This window comes from Stylophora pistillata, chromosome 10, assembly GCF_964205215.1.
Source record: "Stylophora pistillata chromosome 10, jaStyPist1.2, whole genome shotgun sequence".
Classification (NCBI taxonomy): Eukaryota; Metazoa; Cnidaria; class Anthozoa; order Scleractinia; family Pocilloporidae; genus Stylophora; species Stylophora pistillata.
In genome coordinates, this window is record NC_142528.1 from 18131463 (window position 1) to 18157096 (window position 25634).

General features: G+C 39.2%; 2 protein-coding genes and 1 pseudogene across 6 annotated transcripts in view; all 3 read right to left on the bottom strand.

Moving 5' to 3' along the window:
• Positions 1-36: 36 nt before the first annotated feature.
• The window catches only part of LOC111321915 (uncharacterized), a 30335-nt gene continuing 4737 nt past the window's right edge, over positions 37-25634 (bottom strand). For 2 of the 5 annotated variants that reach the window (XM_088734993.1, XM_088734991.1), the window contains exons 3-12: positions 24740-24818; positions 24224-24503; positions 8669-8973; positions 7459-7553; positions 4828-4984; positions 3866-3929; positions 3647-3700; positions 2961-3178; positions 2023-2188; positions 37-998 (exon numbers count right to left, since the gene is read on the bottom strand). In XM_088734993.1, the coding sequence (XP_088591119.1) occupies positions 814-998; positions 2023-2188; positions 2961-3178; positions 3647-3700; positions 3866-3929; positions 4828-4984; positions 7459-7553; positions 8669-8973; positions 24224-24476 (1497 nt within the window). In that variant the 5' untranslated portion in view covers positions 24477-24503; positions 24740-24818 and the 3' untranslated portion in view covers positions 37-813. The remainder of the gene's footprint in view (positions 999-2022; positions 2189-2960; positions 3179-3646; positions 3701-3865; positions 3930-4827; positions 4985-7458; positions 7554-8668; positions 8974-24223; positions 24504-24739; positions 24819-25634) is intronic. The other 3 variants (XM_088734994.1, XM_088734992.1, XM_022924919.2) reach the window with 3 other exon arrangements.
• Positions 11148-13614, bottom strand: LOC148722088 (zinc finger MYM-type protein 2-like; annotated as a pseudogene).
• Positions 20162-21922, bottom strand: LOC111345915 (uncharacterized). Its single transcript, XM_088734998.1, has 2 exons — positions 21583-21922; positions 20162-21436 (listed from the first exon to the last, which is right to left on the bottom strand). Exons 1-2 carry the CDS (start codon positions 21875-21877, stop codon positions 20214-20216), a joined length of 1518 nt encoding a protein of 505 aa, XP_088591124.1. The 5' UTR covers positions 21878-21922; the 3' UTR covers positions 20162-20213.

A 25634-nucleotide genomic window follows, 5' to 3' on the forward strand; every position in this document is an offset into this window, starting at 1 on the left:
AAGAGTCATGACACAATCAACTTTGCCTGGCAATGGTTTCTTTTACTTCTTACCCTTTTATTTTTTAGCATAAATCTACCGGCGTTCTATCATAACTACTGCAATCTGATTGGCTATGCTACTTACAATCTATTCCACGATTAACAGTGAATAGCGGGAGTACCCCGACAGAGTATGCGCGTGTAAAAAACACAATATTAAATATCGACACGAGCCTGTCTTGCTTCAAGTTAAGTTTTGAACGACTAGTACATCTATACTAGAATAATAAGATTATGTAATCTCGATGTCTATGTAAATAAATGAAATAAATAAATGAAGTAAATAAATGTCTATGTCTTATGTAATCTCGATCTCTATATAAGTGATTCAGGTTCCGCCCTCATCATCTGCCACAAGAAAGAAATAGCAAGTCATAATCTAATCGGAACTGCATGATAGTACAACATCATCGCTCGTGGACCTTTGCGAGCAACTCACGCAAAATGTGGCACGCTTGTTAGCAGTACCGTCAGATAATGTTACGGTCATTGAATAAACTTGATATTACGGATGGATACATCAGTTACCTGTGTTGGAACATTAATTGACGTACAGTAATGCTCTTTTAATTGATATGCTAGTTAATATTTTAGTGAAAATGCTAGTAGTGCTCTTTTGGTCATGTAATATCATGATTTTCATGAATATGATTACTCTCTAAGACTTGATTCCATTCTACTGCATTTTGATGAGCCAATCAATTTTATGTTCTATTGTTATCTTCCATACTCCTCCTATGAAACTCTGCTATGGAAGGCTTGTTATCAAACGTCATATTACTTCATTCGCTTCCTTGTTATAACGAGGAGATACGACGATTGCTCCATTCTTGATACTTTTGAAAGTTTTATTTAGATCCTCAATCTTCTTCTCAAGATCATGCATCTTGTCTTGGTTTATGCAGTCCGTGATCAGACTAGCTCTAGCCAACGAAATATGAAAATTGTCCTTTCGTCCTGTAGGAGGCAATGGCTGTTGTTAGCTGAGATCGGCTAACAACAACTTCTATAGCCATGTGTTTATATAATGTTTTATCCATTTCAATCCTGTGCATTAAAAAGAATCAATTTTATGTTCCGATTAAATGTAAAGTTTTTTGAAGGTCGCTAATGAGAATAACTTTATAGTGGAACCTTGATTTAACGAAGTGGTAAGGGTCTGGGGAAATTGGTTCGTTATATCCAGGGTTCGTTGTATCGAAGTTCTGTGGCATACATTTTACTGTAACTTTAGCCGGGCTGAAATTGAAGTATCGTTCGTTATACCGAGGACTTCGTTAAATAGAGGTTCGTTAAATCGAGGTTCCACTGTATAGATAAAATACATGTATAGGTTTAGTCAAGCCTAATAAGTAGGATTGCATAGATGTGCTGGTTAAAGCACTACCTTTTTACGAGAAACTTTCTCTCCGAATTTTTTCGCTGTTTGTTTCTAAGACCTTCTAATGGAAGGCATTTATTTGGATCATAAGTCTCAGTGACACAAGGTTTTGGTAGGTAATGAACGGGATTGCTTTAAAAATTCAAATTCATATTGAATGAAAAAATTCCTAAAATTTCTTAGAATAAAATGAATGATCCTCCTAACATCTGTTATAAAATAATCAGCAAAGTAGGCATTGTCTGCTGATTCAGTTTCCAAGTGGATGCCTTATCACGTTATAAAGCCCGCATGTAACTAGTTAGGTCATAAAAGCAATAGAGCGCATTTTTTTTGGAACGTCCCCCGGCATAAAGGCCGCCGTGATAAAGTCACGTGGGATGTTGGGAGAACACCCGGAAAGCTCAGAAATCACTTGCCTTCGGTTCGTGGCCTCACCTTCTCTCAACATCCCGCGTGGCTTCATCACATTATAGAGCCCGGAAAAATGTGTTTTATCGCTTAAATATTTAAATAATAAAAATGATACTGCATACGACGGAATGATATTTTTTGATGAAGCTTACTTAGACTGTCTGGGCTCATTGCAAAGAGTCATACCTTTTTTCTTTAATCGGTGATTGATTTTGCGACACAAGTCCCAGGCTCCACCGGTCAATAATAACAGGGCAGCCACTCCCAGGCATGTAAAGAGAAACGGAAAATACAGGACACCGTCAGGGTCGAATAAGCTGACATTGTTCTCGTTCTTGTTTTCAAATTCACCCTCAGAAGTAAAGAAGTTAACAGTATTATGGTTACGATATAGGACGAATCTTGCATATAATAATAATTTAATAATTTAATAGAATCGCATCATTGAATAAAATCTCGTATTCTGATTGGTTAACGTAGCGAGGTACTTAGCGTGGAATTGCGAGTTGAAAACAAGGCTAAGTGATATTGTTTCGCATCTATGTATACATAATATCAATAAGCAATGCTGTTTTCTTTTTTTCTTGTTTTTATTCAAATGTGCGATTCAAGTAAAATCCATCACTTGACGTGGGAATTCCGCATTAAATTGCACGCGAAAATCGATATCACACTCATCGCTTCGCGATTCGTGCGATATCGGTTTTCGCGTGTAATTTGATGCGGAATTCCTTCGTCAACTAATAAACTTTCCTATAAAATTGCATATTTAATAATAGTCATTATTAACTAAAGGTCTGTTACGATAGAGAAATAGCTGCAACTAATTTTTGAAACATCGGGGAATTTATCTACTTTAATCAATTTTTAAATAACAATAAACAAAGTATGTTTAGGAACTAGTTTTGCTTACAGAATAAATCTATAAATGAACCTATAGTACAAAAAGCATCTTCACTGCGCAGGCCATGCAGGGAATTGAAACTTACAAACTTACATGGTGCATTAACCGGTACAGTCACTATAAACGAAAGCTACGGAAAAGTCGGCACACATCTTTCGTTGCCAAAACATGATAAATGATAAATGGGTCTGCATTTATATGTTTATTGAACAATATTTACCAATAGAGATTGCTGTAGAAGTATTTCTGCGTGCTCATACCATTCTGCTTCCTGAGTGAACCTCTTTTCGCGAAGACACTCGGCCAACTTTGGATCTTTCACGCGTACACCGTATTCCAAATACTTCTGTTGAAAAACTTCTTGAACCTTTAGTTTCCGGGTACTTGGCGGATTGTTTCTTTTGTAATGTGCTAAGAGGTAACTATCCATCAGAGCCCCTGTCACAGAATAATTCATTATCATTATCAATTTAAATAATATTTTGACCTGCTTTCAGTATGTAGGTAAAGAAATGATCCTAGGAGGTGAGCTATGATTAAAGAAACTGCGAGAAGTGGTGTCAGTACAGTTCCTGCAATTTCTTTATTTGCAGCGAGTTCGAATCCCGTCACAGCCTGCATTTATCATGCTTCTTTTCCTGCAATTTCTTTAAATCACTTGACACGTGAAATATATTGTTGTGTTACTACATCGAAAATAGGTGTTGAAAAATAGGAAGGAAACTCTTTTAGTCCTCCGATCCTCCAGAAGCTCAGTTTTCTTCCTCCGTCCCAAACTCGGGACACAAAAACTTTTTGTTTTCTCACGTACAAAGTGCTCTTTGATAATATCATATCAAGAAGTATACATGGTAGTAAAAAAAGCTGAAAAAATCGATCCGAGATCAATGTAAGGCTACAATTCACCTTCATATTTACCACTCTCCAAATGTTCATAAATATCACCAACTGTTCTCACACCTATGAAAACAAAATAACTATAATTATCAACCAGGAAATAAGAAGAAATGAGTTATTTATCAGGTCAATGCCCCATGGTCAGTTTAAAAGCTCGCCTTTGTATTATTCGACTCGTTATTCAACGTTACAGAAAAAGAAAAAGGTTGTAACCGATTAGGTACTTACGTGTAAGACTGGCCTGATGTTGAATTCCCGTTACCATTTCAATGGAACCAACAAGAACTACTACCTGGTCGGTTGATGACAAGAGACCATTAAAAAAAAAGGAAATTGTAAGAATTTGGCAAAAATTATTTTTTATTGCTTAAGAAATATTAATATTCATACAAGTATTGCGTTGCTTTGAAATTTCCGCCATGTGGTCAGCATGCTCGATCAGAGGGAATGATAGCGGTTTTTGAACGAAGGAATCAATTAACCTCATTTATCTGTAATAATAAGTTTAGTATAGAGTCGGTTATTCGTACCATTGAATTAAATTTAAAAATCTTAAGTGGCCATTAACAGATAAAAACTGCATCACAGTAACTTCTAAATAGAAACGCCAATGAAGAGGTCATGCAGCTACGGTAATTGTTAAAATATAATCCAACGTTACGCAATTTCGGGATGATTACTCCTTGATAACCCCATGAAACTGCTCATTAAAGATGTTTTTCGTCCCAAGTTTGCTCTTCAAGCTTCTCTGTGGACAATTACTGTTGTACTTTTGGCCTTTTATTAGACTTAACCCTGTATTACTTACACTCTAGGCCCCTTCGTTATTTTCAAGAGACATTTTATTAATTCCCCACAAAACTCACGTGTAGCGCTTTTGGGTTCAAAGACATATTTTGTCATGTCTGATAGTAGGCTTTGAAATTTCCCTTAAGTAGTCATCATGTTCACTCGGATCAACTATCAGCAATGACGTCATGTTGAACAGGACACAGAACAACTATAACTCAAAAAATATATAGTTCTCGTCATCTGTGTGACACATGTTTAATAATCAGTTTGTAGTTCCCTAGTCCCCAGAATTAATTGCGCAAGGTCGAATAATGAAAGCCTTACGAAAGAATCGATCTCATTTCCGCCATTTCTTTTCTCTAGAAGTTTAGGATGGAAGGATGTTACCATTTTCCTACCTTTGTTCCGGATAATTTGACTTTAGCCTCCAACGAAAGAGTTGTCATGGAGGAAGTCAACGTCGCAGTAAAGATAGATATGATACACATTCCCAGTAAAATCCATAGTACTGCAAACAGGCGACCTCCAACTGACTTTGGATAGCGATCTCCATAACTATGAATGTTGAAAATCATAATAAATTCTTAGTCGTTAATCATTATAAGCACACGTATCCAAAAGGCTTACGTGAGGTGAACATTCTTCACTCGTTGTTCTGAACTCTTTCGCAGCAATACGAACGATTTAAAATTAGTATCTAGTAATAATTTGTAGGCTTGACAAAAAATAGAAATGCTTTCGTTATAAGATCTTGCATGTTCGAGAAGCTTTGGCAGAACAATGATCAGCACTTTATATGTGCTGTTCTAATTGTCAAAACAAATATTATCAAGAATATAATCAAAGGAACATGCAAACAAACAAAACCAAAATATCCGAGTCATCGGATGAGCTGACATAAGGGCTGGTCAACCACTACTTGTTTCATGCCAGAAACTCTTTACACTATCATCTTTACATCATATCAAATACCTGCCAGCCCACAATACAATGATTTTTATTGATCACCTTCATTAGGGTTTTTAAAAATCAATTTACATAGCAAGAATAGTAAAGAATATACATTTAAAATATATCAAAACATATAAATGTAATAGCGTTAATGACATAATTCAAGCAGATACATTTTGGACCATTTAAACTAGGCCCAACTTATTTCAAATTTAGCTTTCTTCTTGAAACATTGGGTCGATGGTCTGGCCAGTAAGACTGTTCCATGACGCTACAGCTCTGTAGAAGAACGAACGCTGAGCAGTCGCTGTGCGACACAGGTGGGAAGCCTTAGTTAATCTCTATTACTAGTATTGTACTCGTGCGCTTCTGAGCTGGGTGTCAGACCATTCAGACATTTGTAAATCATGGCAGAGTCGTGCAAGCACAACTGTTCTTGTACAGCTAGCCAGCCCAGGTCACGCACTATTGGAGAAATGTGATCGTACTTTCTGATGTCTGTCAATATGCGCGCGGCAAAGACTTTCATGTAACTTCTTCATATTAGGTTTGAATGTACCGGACCAGACAGTTGAGCAGTAAAATAATTTATTAAAATGTAAAATAATTAAAGGTTATGTTAAGAACATTTTTGGTAAACAAGTGTCTAAACCTGCCTATTTGACAAAAACTAAAAATTAAATATACTCAGTGAAAGTCAAGTTTGAGTCAAGAGTGACCCCAAATCTTTGTGGGATGAGGCAGGAGACAGTTCTCTTGTCAGAGGAAAGGTACCTGAACGTGTGGTAGCTTGGAGACAAGTTGGTGGGTTTCAAACAAGACAAGCTTTGTCTTATCAGGATTTATCAGCAACTGGTCGGCACAACAGCATCTCGCAACAAGTTTGAGATCTCGAGATACTTGATGCAAACATAAGTGGATATCCTGTGCAGAACATGAGAGACAAATCTTCGTGTCGTCCACATACGATACAATACTACTAAATTTGTTTACTCCTGGAAAATCGTTCGTAGACCACTTTCATAAATGGCTGCCGAATTAATATTCTTTAGTTTAAATTTAAATTAGCCCTACTGGCCTCGTTCTCCAGTACAAAATTCAAAAGAATGCATTATCTCAAGCGAGGCCAGAAGGGCTAATTTAAATTTAAACAAAAGAATATCTATACGGCAGCCATTTATGAGAGTGGTCTACAGACAAGCTAAAAAGCATCGGGCCCAGGATCGAGCCCTGAGGTGCCCCATGAGTTATCGTAAGGGGCTTTTTGCATTTTTATGGACCGAGACGAAGTTGAGGTCCATAAAAATACGAAAAAAGAACGAGGCTAATGTCCAGCCATATTCACAAAACACACTTGGTTAAAAAAGGATTTATTATATTGCAAAAAGATTTCGATATATCAAGAAGTAAGAATGACTTGTTTCGTTCGAGAGCCGGGAAAGAAAGCCAATTGTGTTTGTAGCACAACAAACTCAAGAGAGTCGGTTATCTTTTCTTCGTTTAAACTATCTTCTGCCGCTTTTTGCGTTTCAATCGCCGACATTGTCCTAGAACGAACAATTTTTTTCATACGCGAGGTCAATGCGGGCAATCCCGAGCGGACAAGATGGGCCCATCTTGCCGTCCGGGTAGCCAATCGGAACTCGGGATTCGCTTCATCTTGCCCACGGGTGCTGCGACCAATGTAATAAGGTCAGTCACTAACAGATTAAGGTTTCAGCCAAGTGCAGTTTCCGGTTTCCACTCTAAGGGCGAGTTAGGCGATTTTTCTGTGCCAAGTATTTAAATTGACCGAGCAATTCTTTCGGCTACTTTAGGAAGAGCGGGTAGTCAGCCGGGTATGCTGTCTCTACTGTTACCCAGCCAGCTTTTCAAAATCTACCATGTATCTTTACTGTCCATATAATCGGAAAAGAAAATTAATTACGCATTAGCTCAAAGATACGAATTTGATGTTATCGTGGCAAGAGTAATATCCCACTCGTTTGCTGTTCTTACTCGTTAAATATCATTCTTACCACTCGAACATAAAATTAATATCTTCTCGCCAAGGTGTGATATCCTCTATAGATACGCACCCCACAGTTGTCATGGAAACAAAAGCCCACCAGAAACCTTCCCAGACACCTTTGGTAAACATGGGAGGAAAATTGTCCGAGTTCTTCCTGGTCTCCTGGTGTGGGAAAAAAAAACCAAAATGACAGATAGAAAGATTGCAACTTTCATGTTGTCGTTATGTTTTTCTTTTCAACTGCAATGTGTCATTCATATCTGCTCCTGGTAGATGACCTACTTAGTAAAGTAATAAAGGAGGTAAGTTTGTAAAGAAACTGTGGTACTGCGTCGGTGGGGGTAACAAGGTAATTTGGGTTTTATCAACTGAGTTAATAATGTAAATTGGTCACCGTATAGGGTTTCAAGGCTGACGTTTCGAGAGGTAGCCCTTGAAAAACTTGTCCTTTCATTCACAACGTTGAGAAAATATCCGGACCCAAACGATCAATTAAGATTACCGATCACTTGACGTGCAATTCCGGCAATGTCATCCATTGCATAACGTGCGAGAACACCTTCGTGACGTAGAAAGGAATGATAAGAACGCATCCAAACCAGTTCGGCTAGACACTTAAATCTGTCTAATCATTGCAAGCGTCTTATGGCGGTCTGCGGCCTTTCCCTACATTTAGGTAGTTCGGAAAGCCGCAAAGTTTTTGAACAAAAGTTTATCTTTCAATGTTATCTACGAACGCTTTTAATTCTTCTAATTTATTCTTGTTTTTCTCGTCGCCATGTTCTCACCAATAGCGTAGCTCCATTTTGTGCATATACATATAAACGCACGTACAATCCACAATTCTTCTGTTTGCTATGACGAAGGGCAAACGCTCGAAACGTCAGCTTTGAAACCCTTTACGGTGGCCAATTTACTTTATCAACCCAATTTACTTGGTAAAGTAGTTTGTCTGGCGACATAAGTCAGCAACTTAAGAAACTTCTGAAGTTCTGACTTCCGACTACATAATCCTCGTCTTCAGCAGGCGATAAAGTCGACTGATTACGCGTTATCTTTTGAAGTGAAATGCTGTTTTGCGATCGAAAAAGCTGAAACCTGCGCAAGAATCGCCATGGGCTCACGCGCTCATTAGTTTTTTCTAATTCATAAAAGTGGTTTGTGTAACATGATTTGTTCTCATATTCGTACATCCCAAAATATAGTTATTCCGATATTGTTTATTAAATTCTTGTCAGAATGGCAATGATAAACGCAAAGAATATTAATAAACATACCAGTGACCAGGCAGCAATCCCCGCGAGGAGTGACAAGACAAGTATAAGGATTAACACTGGCCAAGTGGCGAAGAGCGACTTCACAATTCGCCACGTGTGATCACTTTTGCTTCCTTCTAAAACCAGGAACGCTATCCCAGTTTGTGGCAATAAGGGAACAAGGTTCTTTTGACTGCTCACGAGGCGATCAGCCTCAAGATTAACAATAACTGGAAAATACAGGTCTGCATCGTCGTGAGATGAAGTGTTGTAAATCATTTTAATGCCGAGTCGACAGCAATCAGCCAGCATCAGTTGAAGGAATGCTGTTGATAAAGACAACTGACACAGCTTTGTAAATAGATTCAAGTTGTGATTGGATTTTTTCTTCCAGGTCATTTCTTAGGTCTGAGGATTCACGTACCCAAGTGTAATTATAACATAACCAAAGTAAAGCGCGCGCTCTGATTGGTCAATTTAGCGTCCCCCATTTGCCCATGGGTGTACGCTGCTGACGTGAGCAAATGCAAAGACTATTTTTCCGCGCGCGCTTGTTTTTTCTGGTCACGTAAGATTTGTTAAATAAAAGGGAACTCTTTAGCTACAATGTATCAATGTTATGTTCTAAAACAAATGGTAAACACCACAGCGTACACTATTGAGTTATGAATGCACTTGGGAGGTTTGCTAAGCACTCAAGAAGCTAGAGTCGCTCTCGGCTATCGCCTCGAGCGACTCTTACGCTTCTTTCGTGCTTAGCAACCTCCCGCGTGCATCCATAACTCAATAGTGTACGCTGTGGTGTTTACCATTTGTTAAAGAGAAGCCCCAATCAGAATCGTGTTGCCCTTCAAAGATCAGAAATATGGGAATGTAGTACACAGACAACTTGCTGACCTCAGTTGGAAGATCAATGCAGATATTAGCCCGGTTTAGACAAGTAGAAAGGATAAAGAATGAAATAAAGGTCAGGGAAGACAAGCCGCCTCTTGTGAGTCAGCAATGCGTGGTGTATCCATTTCAGTGTGGCCTGTGCGATGCAAGCCATGTCGGCTACATGTGCCGACACCTTTGCCAATGAATTGATGAACCCAAAGGATCAGCAATTGGAAACCACCTCAGAGAGCGACATGATGTGGAGCCAGACGACAACGCACAAAGTTTTAGAATCTTAAGAAAGTGTCAGAACAAATTTGACTGTTTTATTTTTGGAAAGGTTTTTAATTAAAGAGCTCAGACCAACACAAAACAAACAGTGCGATCCAATTCGCGCCAAATTATTTTTTGAGAGTTGTTCTTGTTATTACACCATTTGCTTTTCATTTACGCAAAATATGCATTCATTCACGTCAACAGTTGAAACTATAGGGCAAATATACGTTCACTAGCACTTTCATGAACTTCACTAACGCGAAATTATTACTGATCCCCATGAAATCCAACTGTTCTCTCTCTGCATTAAATCAACGATTGTAGTCTTTAAGATGACAAAACAACTGTATGAGGAAAACGGAGGCGGTCCTTTTTGTTAGCAGGGAAATTATCAGGGGTAATATAATTTGAACGCGCTAAATAAGCATGCTGCAACATTAAAAATATTGCAGTGTCCAGGCTGCAAAATTAAAAAATATTGCAGTGTGCAGGTTACAATTATTAAAAATATTGCAGCTTGTTTTAAGAAATTTAATGTATAAAGCGCACCAAAACTGATAGCTTACCACATTGTCAACATTACCGTTTGCGTTTAACTCTCGTTCATTGCAACTTAATGTTTTGTTTCGAAGTGCCACTTTAATCAACTAAAACTTTTAAACACTGAAAACAAATACAATCAAGGAGACTGATAGTATGGAGCACAATCTATAGAGGTTTTGCACAGCAGCCATGTTGGATGGCAGGAGCAATGAAAACATTTTGCATAAGAAAGAAATTATTTTCCCACGGGTAAAATAATCTATTGTTCCTGCCATCCAACATGGCTGCTGTGCAAAACCTCTATTGCATTAAGAAGTATTATATTCATCAGTTTATTTATAGGAAATAATTCTAGTAGAATTAGTGCTAACAACTACCGACTGATTACTACCCTTTTGATCACATTTTTCCGGACTTACTACTTTAACCTCTCGTGCAGTATAATATTCCCCAGCACCGTTTTCTTCCTTTTTCTCTACATCAATCACACCCTTTTTTGAAAGAGGACCCTGCAAAATTTCGCTCGCTTCCCTTTTGAGTGCTGCTGAGGTACATTTATATGCTCTGACACCATCGGAAGACCGATGACCAGACGTTTCTTGGATAAAGGCTGATAGTTTCGAAAGAAACTGTTTGGGGCTGCGTCGGTGGGAGTAACGAAATAATTTGGATATATCAACAAAGTTGAAGTGGTAAATTGGCCACCGTAACGATTACAAAAGCTGACGTTTCGAGCGTTAGCCGACGAAGGGCTAACGCTCGAAACGTCAGCTTTTGTAATCGTTACGGTGGCCAATTTACCACTTCAAGTTTGTTGATATATCCAAATTGTTTCTTGGATAAGTTGTTCTGAAACACCACCGTCATACAACCGTGTAGCACAAGAACGCCTGAGAGAGTGATTAGTGTAGTGCCCCTCGAACTGCGCTTTTTTCATAATTTTCTTTACAACATTTCCTAAAGTTTCTTTCCCTGCTGCCTTTTTGCAGTACCATACTTCCCCATTTGGCTTTGGCAAAGCGTGCAAATAAAATGCGTCGTCGCTGACTTCATTTGGCACGTGAGACAAGTATTTTTTATACAGCTCAACCGGGCATCGCTCAGCATTTGTCAAATTCTTATATGCCCGAACAACTTTCCTTTTGGTACGCAAATGGCTCCATCCCCCATTATTTGTCTTACTGATATCCTCGGTATGCTGCAAAAATTCACGCCCCAATTCGTCACACTGTAGAGACAACTGTGAATTTCTTAGTCTTAAGTTTCCGTGTTCTTGCCCAGCCCTCAGAGAAAACTGAACGCCTAAAACCCAAACCAACGTATCGCGAAGTAATTCTGCATTTTCCCTACCTAGAAAGCCATGTTCCCGTAAATAGTTTTCTTGTTCCTGTGTTATCAAATTTGTCTGGTTAACATCTACTCCTATACCTTGCCGTACTCTTTCTTTCATTCAGTTACAAAGTTTAAAGCAGAATTCAGATTTCTAATTGTACTGTTAAGACGTATGCTAAGCACGTGACTCACCTCGTGCGTTGTTGTTGTTAGTACATCCGCCATTAAACTAGTTGAGTTAATATTGCAATTGACTCTATTCTCGTCTCTCCGAACACTACAAATTTTGGCGACGAGTTACGGGATTAAGTAACATGCCCGGGGGAGATAATACCACCGAGGTCGAAGTCGAAGGAGCGAGTGCAGCTTCATTCAGTGCTCCAGTTGCTGATTATTTCGGACGAATGGAGAATTTTGACCCGAAAGTGGAAGAGTGGTCGACATACGTAGAGCGTTTGGAGATATTCTTTGTGGTGAACAATGTTCCCAACGAGAAAAAGGCAGCCAGTTTACTTACCTTGATTGGTGGGAAGATGTATGCTTTGTTAAAGAGTTTAACTACACCGACTAAACCGACGGAGTTATCGTTCACGGAAATTGTAGAAGTTATGGGCCGACATTTGACGCCGAAACCAATTATCATCGCCGAAAGGTACAAATTTCACAAGTACAATCAAGTGGAAGGTCAGTCAATTCGTGAATTTTTAGCTAAGTTGCAAAAATTAGCAGAAACTTGTGAGTTTGGGGTATATCGCGATGAAGCATTGTGGGATAGACTGGTGTGTGGCATTACCTCACAATCGATTCAAAGAAAATTATTAGGAGTAGCAGATTTAACACTAAAGAAAGCAGTAGATATCGCCGTTGGCATGGATTTGACGGACAAGGAAATATTCGAGATTTCTAGTGAGCCTAAACCCGTTCGGAAGGTGGAGGTACATGATCCATGTTTTCGTTGTGGTAGGCGAAATAATTCACCTGAAAAGTGTTTTCATAAAGATTCCGAGTGTCACATATCCAAACGAAAAGGGCACATCAGTCCACAATGTCTGCAGAAGAAGTCTGCGAAATCCCCAACCCAAGGTAAACCCAAGCCACAAAAATTTAAACAGGGAAAGAAGAAGAAAAAAGATTCAAGAATTAAGTTGTTAGGCACTGGAAGTGGTTCTGGTAGTGAGGCCTCTGACTCCTCACATCCTGAAAACTCCGGTGACGCATATCACCATGAATGGCCTATGTTTTCTGTAAGAAATTCCTCAAAAAAGAAATCGGATGAAATATTGGTACCGCTTAATATCAATAATGTTCCCTGTAAATTAGAATTGGACACAGGAACTGTAGTGACTGTGATCTCTGAAGAAATGTGGTAAAAAGATTTGGGCTCAGTTCCTTTGCAAAAGTCTAACGTGACTTTAAGGAGCTATTCTGGGCATTCGATACCAGTGTATGGAGAAACTGCTGTTCATGTTAAGTATGGCTTCCAAGAAGTTGGACTACCCATTATAGTTACTAAAGGGGAAGGTGTTGCTCTCATGGGAAGAGATTGGTTGTCCAAGATTAAGTTGAACTGGCACCGCATTAATGCTGTTCGACAAGCTAACCAACCAAGACCCAAGTTAGAAGACGTAGTTCAACAGTACCCCAAATTGTTTGATGGTAAACTAGGTACCATTACTGGATTCACAGCTCAGCTCAAAGTGAAAGAGAATGCTACACCTCAGTATTTCAAGTCTCGTCCGATGCCTTACGCACTCAGGGAGAAGGTGGAAAAGGAGCTGAAGCGCCTGGTGAAAGAAGGAGTGTTAAAAGAGGTTGAAAGTTCGGATTGGGCCACACCAATTGTTCCCTTTCTTAAACCAGATGGAACAGTGAGAATTTGTGGCGATTTCAAACTCACCATTAACCCTTACTTAGATGTCCCAGAGTACCCTATGCCGACACCAGACGCATTATTCACAAAGTTGAATGGAGGTGAATTATTTACTAAGCCAGACCTCAGTCATGCCTACCAGCAAGTAGTTCTGGATGAGAAGTCCCAACCCTATGTCACCATCAATACCCACTTAGGTTTATACCGGTACACTAGACTACCATTTGGAGTGGCAGCTGAACCAGCAATATTCCAACAGATGATTGACAAAATGCTAGATGGCCTGACCCAAACTGGCGGAATATTGGATGATTTGATCGTCACTGGTCAAAACGATGAGCAGCATATCGAGAACTTGCACCATACTCTCAAGAAATTTGGAGAATGTGGAGCTAAGTTTAAAGTTTCTAAGTGTGCTATTATGCAACCTAAAGTGGAATATTTTGCATTCGTGTTGGATTGGGAAGGTATACATCCTTCCCCAGCCAAAGTTCAAGCAGTCCTTGAAGTTTGTGAACCTGAGAACCGAACAGAATTGCAATCATTTTTAGGTTTGGTAAACTACTATCGCAAATTCATCCCAAACATGTCAACATTGGTCAGTCCTTTGAACCAGTTACTATCGAAGGACACACCCTGGTGTTAGAATAGGGAGTGTCAAGTATCATTTCAAGCTCTTAAAGATACTCTGGCTTCTTCAAAAGTGTTAGTTCATTACAATCCCAAGCTTGAAGTTCAGTTAGCCGTAGACGCTTCACCAGTAGGCCTGGGAGCAGTAATTTCACACATCACTGCTAATGGAACTGAGCGTCCTATTGCTTACGCCTCGCGATCTTTAACCAAATCTGAACGAAATTATTCGGTAATTGAAAAAGAAGCTCTAGCCATCATTTTCGGTATTCGCAAATTCCAGCAATTTCTGTATGGCCGCAGATTTACCCTTCTGACAGACCATCAGCCCCTAACGTTATTGTTTGGTTCCAAGAAGGCGATTCCAGCCGTAGCTGCATCACGGATTCAAAGATGGGCAATCCAGCTTTCAGCTTACCAGTATGATATCAAGTACCGCAGATCAAAGCAGAATGAGAATGCAGAAGCCTTATCAAGACTTCCGTGTAAAGGAACAGACGTTGGCTTACACATTGACGAAGAATCCGCAGACGTCAACAGGATCCAAGTTGCTAGAGTTCCAATCAATTCTAAACGGCTTCGGGAAGATGCAGCCCGAGACCCAGTGTTATCGAGAGTCATTCACTTCACCCTTTATAGATGGCCGGACAAGTCCGAGGTTTCAGACAATTTGAAAAGCTATTTTGCTAAACGAAATGAGTTTACAGTGGAGGACGGATGTCTTTTGAGAGGAACAAGAGTCGTGATTCCAGCGAAACACCAGGAGACTGTGTTAGCAGAGTTACATCTGAGTCACCCTGGAATTGTACGAATGAAAGCATTAGCTAGACTTCATGTTTGGTGGCCGGCGTTAGACTCAGATATTGAACAGTTAGTTGGATACTGTGAGACCTGTCAGATAACGCACAGTAAAGCGCCACTAACCTCCGATAACCCCTGGATGTGGCCGCACCGACCTTGGCAACGAGTTCATGTCGATTATTGTGGTCCATTTCGTTGTGGTTTCCTTTTGGTTGTCGTAGACGCGAAGTCTAAATGGCTCGAAGTGATACCCATGTCAAGCACAACAGCTCAAGCAACGGTGGACGCATTACGCTCACTCTTTGCTTTTCATGGTTTACCCGAAGAGATTATCTCAGATAATGGCCCTCAATTTATTGCACAAGAGTTTAAAGATTTCCTAAGATACAACCATGTGAAACAAATCCTCAGCGCGCCATACCATCCAGAATCTAACGGCGAAGCGGAGAGAGCAGAAAGAACCTTTAAACAAGCGATGAAAGCAGCTAAAAGTGAGCCTGGTACCATATCACAGAAGATTAGTTCATTCTTATTGAGCTATCGCACTACACCGCACACGGCAACAAGATGTACGCCCGCTGAAATGCTGATGAACCGAAGACTACGGACACGTCTAGATCTTTTACGACCAGATCTTCGAAAGAAAGTATCTAAACCCTCCAAGTTACAACCTACTGCGCCCAAGAGACAGCTTACTGTAGGAGACCCAGTCTTGGTACAAGACTACAGGAAGAGTCAAGATTCTTGGGTCAAGGGAGTGGTAGTTGCCAAGTTAGGACCTGTGACTTATCGCGTACAGGTAAAATATTTATTTTGTAAACGACATATCGATCAGTTGAAAGACCTCTCCGGAACGAAGATTCAACCCCATAAGCAGGAACAATCAGAGGATTGGGAAGTGAATGTGCCTCAGTCTTTAGCAGCATATTCGCCAACTGAAACGCCTGTCACCACAGTAGGACACGTTCCTTCACATAGTGAACCAACACCCAACCAGAGTCAACCTCGTGCCACGGAGGCGAAACCAGCCCCAGAACAACCAAGGGATCTTGTAAATCAAGAAGCAGCCGCTTCACTGGAACTGTTTTGAACAACTATAACAACGAACTGCAATAGCAATGAGCATCACAATTATCACACATAGGTGCGACTAAAATCGAAGATCAAACACAGACACAGAACAGTAGGATTTCATGGGGATCAATAATTATAATAGATAACTACTTCGGCACATGGCATTATGAGAAATACAGCAGTCAGCTGGGGCCTACGTCCTCAGCTGGCTGCAATAATAAATTTTCACAGGAGAATTAAACTGATTACATTAGAAGCTGGAAGGATAACGCAGATTAGTTCAATTTTTACGGCATATTCAAGTCTAGTAGATCAATATACTCATTTGCCTCCGAGAGGTTCTGAAGGATCACTTGTGAGTGTTGTGTTTAAATTTCGCTTTCGGCATTTGACGAATTTCATTAGATAGGTTATTCCAGATTCTAACACCGTTTCTTGAAAAAGACATGTTTTGCTTGTCTAATCTAGAGTATCCAAGAAAAAAGTTGCCTCTTGTTGATGTCTTGTGCTGTGTGAATGAGTATTATTTTGGTCATTAGATAAATTACTTATTTGAGGTGGCGATGTGTTATTTGAGACGTCATACATTAATTAAGATGGCAAGAAGATCTAGAGGCAGTAGACTGGAAGAAATGAAGAAGGGTACTGCGTGAGTTTTATAATCACAGAAGAACATGAGGCGAAGGGCACGTTTCTGAAGACGTAGGATTTTGTTTCTGTGAGTTGTGTCTGCTCGGTCCCACGCTGTTATACCATACAATAAATTGGGTTGAGTGATCTGTATATATGTTGTAAAGAATTAAGTGGTACGAGATGTCTTAGCCTAGCAATAATACCAGTCATTGTGCTTATTTTAGAGGCTATGTGTAAAATATGTTGTTTCCAGGAGAGGTTCTCGTCAATAGGCACGCCTAAATATTTAACATAACTTTTACGTTCCAAAGACGTGTAAGAGTTGGTATGATGATTGAATATTTTTAAATTAACTTCGTATTTGACATTTTTTTGTCTTGGTCGAAAAATAACGTAATTAGATTTTTTAATGTTTAGAGATAATTTGTTTGCTATTAACCAGTCATAAAGCCTACAGAGCTCATCTTTTACTGTAGATTCCAGGGATGTTAAGTTTTTATCTGCATATAAAAGATTCGTATCGTCTGCGAATAGATAAAACTTCATTCGGTTACAGCTGTTACGAATAAAATTTATATAAACAAGGAAGAGCAGAAGCCCTAGGACTGATCCTTGGGGAACCCCGGATAATACTGTCGCTTTCCTAGATATATTCAAGGAGCCAATTTCAGTTATTTGCTTACGACTAGTAAGGTAGGAGGTAAACCAGTCATTCACAATCCCTCGTATACCACAATGTTCAAGTTTCTTTAAAAGTATTGAGTGGTCGACTGTATCAAAAGCTTTTTGTAAATCAATAAATATTCCACAGGTGTACAGCTTTCTATCCATATTAGTTTGAATTTGATTGGTAATTTCCAAAATAGCATGTTCAGTGGACCGCTTTTCACGAAATCCGTATTGTGAATCATAAAGAACACTGAACTTTTCAAGAAATGATTTCAAGCGAGTATACATCATTTTTTCGAAGATTCGGTTGAAGACTGAAAGTAGTGATATGGGTCTGTAGTTGGATTGGTCAGATTCATCATTACTTTTGTGTATGGGGATAACTTTAGCAAGCTTTAGTTTAGAGGGATATGTTCCATGTTCAACCGACTTGTTACTTAGTACTAACTATGGTACAGATAGGGGGTGGCTAAGTATATGTCTTGCTGATCGCAGGACACGAGTGGGGAAAGAATACAACCCATGAGCCTTGTTTAGTGGAAGGTTCATAATTTCACACTCAATTTCAGTGTATGTTACTGGATCGAAAAAGAAAGAATCAGCATTACGTGATTTTGGAAGATAATCAAAAAATTCCTTCTGCGAGTTTGGCATATTGGAAGCTAGGTTATGACCAACTGAGGAAAAATACTCAATTATAATGTCAGGAAGTTCTGAGGAATTGTGTAAAATTTGATCAGATCCCAGGCGTTTGAGCGAGGGGATATGTTTGATAACTTTACGTTTGCGACCTAAGAAATTGTTTATACCTTCCCAGGGGCCCGTTTCTCGAAAGTCCCGGTAACTTAAGGGGCACGAAGCCATCTTTTAAAATAAAAATTTAAAAGATGGGAAAGCAGGTTATGACATCCAAACCAGTCCTTTTTGTTTCTTTAGCTGATAGTTTTATTACATCATTTTCAAAACTTTTGAAATTCCCATCTTGAATGAAAACAGAACAGCTTTACGGGACCGTTGATTTGGCGGGACTTTCAAGAAACGGTTCCCAGGTTTTTTTTATTTTACTTAGGTTATCTTCGAAATAGGTGTGGAAAAAGTTCCTTTTACTTATTCGCGTGAGCATCAGTATTTTGTTACGATAAATTTTATAGGTTTTACTGTCACCAGAATAATAGAGTGAATAATTATGTATTTCATCATTTAAATTTTACGTTATTTTTGGCACAATATTTAGCTGAAGCAGATATAAAATAAAGAACATTTTACGTGTACACTACAGTATGAACAAGAAGATGCATTGGAGACAGAAAGAACTCGAGAAAATCATGCCGCCAAGAAACAAAACTCATGATCTCACTTGAGCAGCGACAAAGAATTATTCAAACCTTCAAAGATGTTGATGAAGATTATTTGACGGTAGCTGCCACTATCAGAGTGAACCAATCAACGGCAAGAGGTATCGTTGCACGATACTTATGAGAGGGAAGGATGCAGAGAGACCATGAGGAGGAGCAAATCACGTTAAACGAAAATTGCCTACTAACAATAGCACAGGTAAATCAAGAATTGAGACAGCGTCTTCCAAGAAAACTTGCAATCCATAACTGCACAGTGGCAAGAACACTTGAAAGTATGTTGTATCGTGTAAAATTGGCAAGGCCACCCCAAACTGAACGAAACCGCCCTGATGTCCTGCAAAAAAGAGTGGACTATGCCAACTGGTTCATGTACCACGCTATAGTAAATCATAGTATATTTGTAGACGAGTGTGGTACAATAATTATTTGGAAAGCAAGAAGTCACGGACGAGTAAGGATGGGAGAGAAGGCATATCGACAAGTATGTAGTCAGCGAGGGAGAAATGTTACTGTAGTACTAACAATTTCACCCACCAATGGACTCGTTTTTTACTCAACAACAAGGCTAAATCTCAACCCAAATGAAAATGTGATTTTCATTTATGAAGCGGCGCACCAGCCCGCAACAATCTTGCAATTCCTGGTCCTAATCCTGACCTTAAAAAGCTACCACCATACAGCCCGTTTCTTGACATTGTGGAGCAAGCAATAAGTGCCTTAAAAACAGCCATGAAAGCGGACATAAGTCGTCCAGAGCTGCAAGAAGAGATGAACGACAGAAGAGGCAAGACGATAAGGAATCGCGCTAGGCAACTTCTGCACTCGGTTGCTACTTCAGGCCCTGCAGAGAAACATTGGCACTATCACGGCTGCTAAATGTGGACATTGGCACTGATTAATACAGAAGTACATTCGAGAATGTTTGAAAAAATTGAAGGATGATTACAAAACGTCATATTGCAGTACACCGGAATCGAACAATTTTGAAATTTCTTTTTCCTTAGTTGATCGTTATTAATACACTAATGTCTGTCAGTTCACGTTCCTGATTGACCAATTGGAATAAACGATTGTATGAAGGTGCAGTTGATTGTGCGTGTGTGTCATACCATGCACAGTTTATTTTCTATCGGTGTTATTGATTAACCATTGCACGTGATTGTTATCTTTGATTGTCGAAAGGTGCAAATTGTTCATCCGTTGATGCTATTGAATGCTAATATATATGTAAATAGCGTTATTGAAAGTTCGTTCGCGTTAGTGAAGTTCATGGAAGTTCTAATGAATGTATATTTACCGTTCAGTTCCAACTGTTGACGTAAATGAATGTATATTTTGCGTAAATGAACAGCAAATGGTGTATCATTCCGTTGCTTTTACCTCATAGACATAGACAGGTAAAAACGAGCGATATAATATCCCGACGTTTCGATGACTTCATGACGCCATCATCAAGGGTACAAATGAAAATAAATTTAACAAATGCGAGTTCAAGAGGAGGTAGCTACACAAATACTTTAGCACATATAGAATCCGTTTGCACATTCAATCTCGGTGTTAATTGTTTGATGTAAAGTATCTCGTTGACAAGACAATCGAATTTGTTCATGCACTTCTTGAGAACTTTGAAACAGCTAAGAAGGTCCACAGGGACAGCACCTGCGTGGTCGTTGTCGTAGTGCTTGCGTGCTGAAGATGACGTGCTCTTATGGCTATCCACGCGGGCATATAAATGCCCGCGTGTGTAACCAACATAGCTCCCTGTATCACACAGGTTACATTTAAATTGGTACACTACACACTGTTGATTAACCAGCTGTGGTTTGGTCTCACGTTCTTTAAGGTCTTGGCCAATTTTCCGACTGACAAATACGGGCTGGATTGTGGTTTGGAGCTTAATGCTAAGGTCTTTCGACTGTGTCTCAACAATGTTAGCGGAGTCTTGGTCCTTGAAGGGTATGACTACTCGGGTTACATCAGTTTTCGCCAATCTTCCTAACGCCTGCAATTGCTGCTGGTCAGCAACTCTCGAGTTGATAAAGGTGCTAATGGCGGAGTTGATAAGGTGGTGAGGGTAGTCCAAACGTGAGAATAAATACTTCAAGCGCTCACACTCCTCAGAAAAATAAAGCCATGAAGAGGACAAACGGTACGCGCGATCGAACATAGTTGTTGATAAGTTCCGTTTGTACCGGTTGTCAACGTAACTCTGGTAGTGGACAAGTAAACCAGTAGTAGTAGGTTTAACATAAACTTTCGTCTCAATTTGGGGTGCACGGTTTAGGAGCTGGGTGCCAAGAAAGGGGAGCATGCCATCTTTTTCGATTTCCATTGTAACGCTGACAGAGGGATGGGCGTGGTTCAGGGTGTGTAGGAAATCCGTAGCTGTAGTAATGTTGGGCATTATAGTGAGAGTATCATCAACATATCTGCGATAATAATCAGGCAGTTTTCCTTCGAGCACTAGCCTTTCTTCCAACGATGACATAAACGCATTAACTAGCAAAGGCCCGAGTGGGGACCCCATGGCCACTCCGTCGGTTTGTTCGTATAGGGCACCATTGAACTGGAACAACTGACCCTTGGTGGACACGTTCAACAGATCAGTAAGGTCTTCTTTGGAGATATTCAGATTGTACGTAGAGTTAAACCAGTTGTCCCTGAAGGCTTTCTCGGTCAGAATCGCAATTGTTTCGTCCAACGGTACGTTGGTAAATAAAGTTGAAATGGTAAATTGGCCACCGTTACGATCATAAATTTACCATTTCAACTTTGTTGATATATTCAAATTATTTCGTTACCCCCACAGACGCAGCCCCTAACAGTTTCTTTAGAAACTATCAGCCTTTATTTGTTGGTAAATAAAGATTACACGTCATACGATACCAAGATATAACCTTTGTTGATTTTCAGTTCTCGCACTTCATTTATGAAATCGAAGCTGTCAGTAACGGTGTTTTGATTCAAATACAGCGGTTTGAGCTTGTCATCAAGCCACTTGGCCAGTGCGTAGTTATAGGTGCTCGTTGCAGATAGAATGGGACGTACGGTTAACTTTTCCTTATGGGTTTTTGGTAGCCCATATAGGTGTGCTAGTCTCGAGCCTGAAGGACTTACAGATTGAGCAATGTCCTTTGGAAAGACTCTGCGAACGGTAGATTGTAACATTTTTTCTCTAATCAACAGCGGGTGATAGCGTTCCGTTCGCAGAATCCTTCAGGCGCTGTCCCTGAGGACCTTCTTAGCTGTTTCAAAGTTCTCAAGAAGTGCAATTTCGATTGTCTAGTCAACGAGATGCTTTACATTAAATAATTAACACTGAGTTTGAACGTGCAAACGGATTCTATCCGTGCTAAAGTATTGTGTAGCTACCTTCCCTATGTAAATTAGTTTTAACTCTTGAACTCGCATTTGTTAATTTTATTTTCATTTGTACCCTGATAATTGCGTCATGAAGTCGCCGAAACGTCGGGATATTATATCGTTCGTTTTTACCTGTCTATGTATTACTAAATCTTTGTTAATACGAATCTTACATTTTTATTGCATTTTAGCGTTCGCCACATTTCTTACCCATTTAAACTTTTCTGCATTTTTATGCTAATTTCGAAAGCTTTTACCCACTTGAAAATGACCCCGGAGAGGTCGAAACGTCGCGCTTTTTTATCGCTAATTTTTATCTCCAAACTTTCCTTCAGCTGGGAATTAAAACCTTTACTAGTGTTTTTTTGGACATACTGCGTAGGTTTTTACACTGGTAAACCGATAGAAAGTGTGGTTTTTTGCTCTAATCCTTGCTTGTAAAAAAACTTCAGTTCACCTAAGAAATGTATTATTAACACTAAGGATATTATGGAACCCATGACTATCCGACTAAAACTTCGTACGTTTGTTTATTCTGAAAAGAGTATGCTTATCATAATGTTTGTCGTTTCTTTCCCCACTTGGTTTAAAATGTTAACATCCTGCATTAATTTCTTTTTGTCTACCTCTACAATTTAGAGAATATTTGTATCTTTATTTAAGCAGCTCCCCTCGTTTTATTTGTCGGGTTGTCTCTCTGGTAACGTGGAATGGAAATCAATGAATTTTATTTTGCTCCCCCTGAAAGACACGATAAATATATAGATTTCTCATCAAACTTTGTAGCTAATGCATGCAAGTTTCGTTGGATTATCTCCCAGTTTAGCTAATCTCTCGTTTCCCTATTGAAAACACAAGCCGAAAAAAATAATTGAATGAAAAAGGATGAGTCAAAACATTCGTAAAACGAATTGCCTCGTATCAATAATGTAAAGATTTTCCGAATTTCGGATTGACTGTAATCGAGTGTGAGAACAATTCTTATGATTTTGTGAGGTCAGTTTGAAGAGTTTAACCCCAATTGTCTCTGTTTTCCGATTTCAAAAAGCAAGCTGTGGTTTTGCCACAAAATCAAGAAATTTGTAGGCACATTTTTCTTGATTCATTGTTGATTGATTACCTATTTTCTGTTTGTATGGACTAAATTTACAAACAAGATACAGTCGCTTCCTTTTCAATGGATAGTTAGGCATGAAACAATTAACAACTATTCACCAAAGTGGAGGTGGTTAGTGGTGGATATTTACCGAACCGCTTCGCGGTTCGGTAAATATCCACCGCAGTGAGATAATATACACCACCAAAAATTTATTTTAATTCATACGTTCTAGCAACGATTCCAACATTTTCACGCACGGAAGTGAACAAGTGAGGTTACTTAAGATTAATTTGCATTTGTAAACAAAACCTTTCTTATTGGTTTTTATCGATAAACTCCGGGTTAGAAACTTACACCATTACCTTTAAACACGGCCAAATCAAATACAGTCGTTTTCTTTGTTTTTTTAGGGACTGCTTCGTCGTTAATTTGAAAGATTTCTTCGCTTGTCACGGATGCAAACCGGGACGCCATTTTTTCCCAAGTTGCTCGGAGGTAAATAGCAAAGGATATTCGGAGTTTGACTAACCAATCAGAGCGCGCCTTCAACGCTATCCATTGTTTTAGTATATACTAATCTAAGATGCTGTTATGATTTCTGAATTCTACTGTTTGCAATCAGATTATGAAACTCAAATCTAACCCATCGGAGAATAATGGTTGTAAACCAAGTAAAGTGAATCATTTAGCTTCCATAAAAAACGGTCGACTTGAAGTGGTTGCTAAAGGCTTGAAATGGATATTTAAAAAGGAAGTTATTTTTTGGAAGCGGTCACTTGCAATGTTCGCTTGGCTATAAAACACCTAATGCAAGACCTACTACAGAGCAAACAGTTCTAGCAGTCAAAAGTAAAAAAATTAATTTTTTGAAGAGACTTCAATGTGTCGGTTTGAAGTCAGAATACCTTCCAATCAGCATTGAAAACAACTTCCAAAACATCAAGAAAAAAACAATCATTATATAATCGTGCAGAACTGAATCAACCGGACTCAATAAAAAGACGGTAAGAAATTAAAAGAAAGCGAAAATAGTTGAAATCAAAGTACATTACTTGTCAAAAGTCCTTCGTCTGAGCATGAGTGGTTTGTAGCGTTTGTTTCTACGTATGGAAGTCGAGCAAGAATCTCGTTCCGGTAAACTGAAAGCGATGGAGAACAAGCCATGGATCCCATTCCATTTACGTCCTTGATTCTTGGCTCAGCATCACTTCTTAAAATTAGAACTGAGGCAAGCAGCATCAAGATTGATAAACTGTAAACAGTGGGAAAGCGTCGTGAAAAACAGGCGATAAAAATCCGCTGCATGACTGCCTAGAGTGAGGACGTCCCGCTCTGCAATTAAAGGAAATGGGACTTTCTTAATTGACCTTTTTGTCTCGTTTTCTCGAGAGCCCGTGGGATGGCGAATTTATCGCGAAAAATATTGATACCTTGCAACATCAGAGTTTAGCTTTTAAATCACTTTTGAATACACCAAAGTGTCAGCGCACGTCTTTGTTGTCACGGTAAAGTGCTGCGATAGTGCTGCTGTCGTTGAGTATCTCATGTAAATTACGTAAACAACAAACCTAAGCCGGCAGCTAATCAAGTTTTTAGGACTTCATTCTCAGATTCTTTTTTTCCTTTTAGCTCAGCTTCTTCTCTTTACTGAAAAGGCAATGTAATGGAAATGATTATTTCCAGGCTCATCTAATTAGAAAACAACAAAAAAATGCTATTGAATGATTCGTTTTAGCAGATAATATGCTCTAAGCTGGTACAACAGTATACAGGCTGTACATTTATTAATACAAAAATTTTGAAATTGTCTCCCCATAAGTAAATAACGATTTAATTTTATTCATTTCGTATATACAGGTGTTAAAAGCTTCGCGTGAAGTAAGACATCAGTTGACATCCGGTGGCGGAAATTCTTTAAAAGATCCAAGTTTAAGAATGTGATGGATCCAATGTGACGGTAGTTTTTTCGTACTAACTGGAATTTTCCAGGGAGAAAAATAACAGTGACGACAATGGAGGAAAATAGCTCAGTAGAGACAACTCAGTAGCGGCCGGGAACGGAAACTCGTCTCGTTTTCCTAGACGGGGATCTGCTTCGAGAGAACTTGTACGAACGTCAAGGACTAGACAGCGTTTGCTTCCGCAGCGCTTTTATTTTAGTTAATGCCGAAAACCGACATGACCTCTACCATACTCAATTTCGTAATCTCTCTGGTCACAAACGTAGTGAACGATGCAATCTTAAAAAAGTTTCCTGATGTCTTTTGTCGTGAGGTGAAAGGAAAACTGTTCCATAGTTGACATGTGGTTACGCTGAAATTTTTAACGCTATCTAAGTTATAGTTTGCATATCCAGTGTTACGAGAAGTGAATATACTAGGCGATTCTCCCCGTAGTCTCTTGAATGTAATGAGTCATTTGGAAATTTTAGCCTCCTCGTAAAAAGTTAATCAACTTAAATCA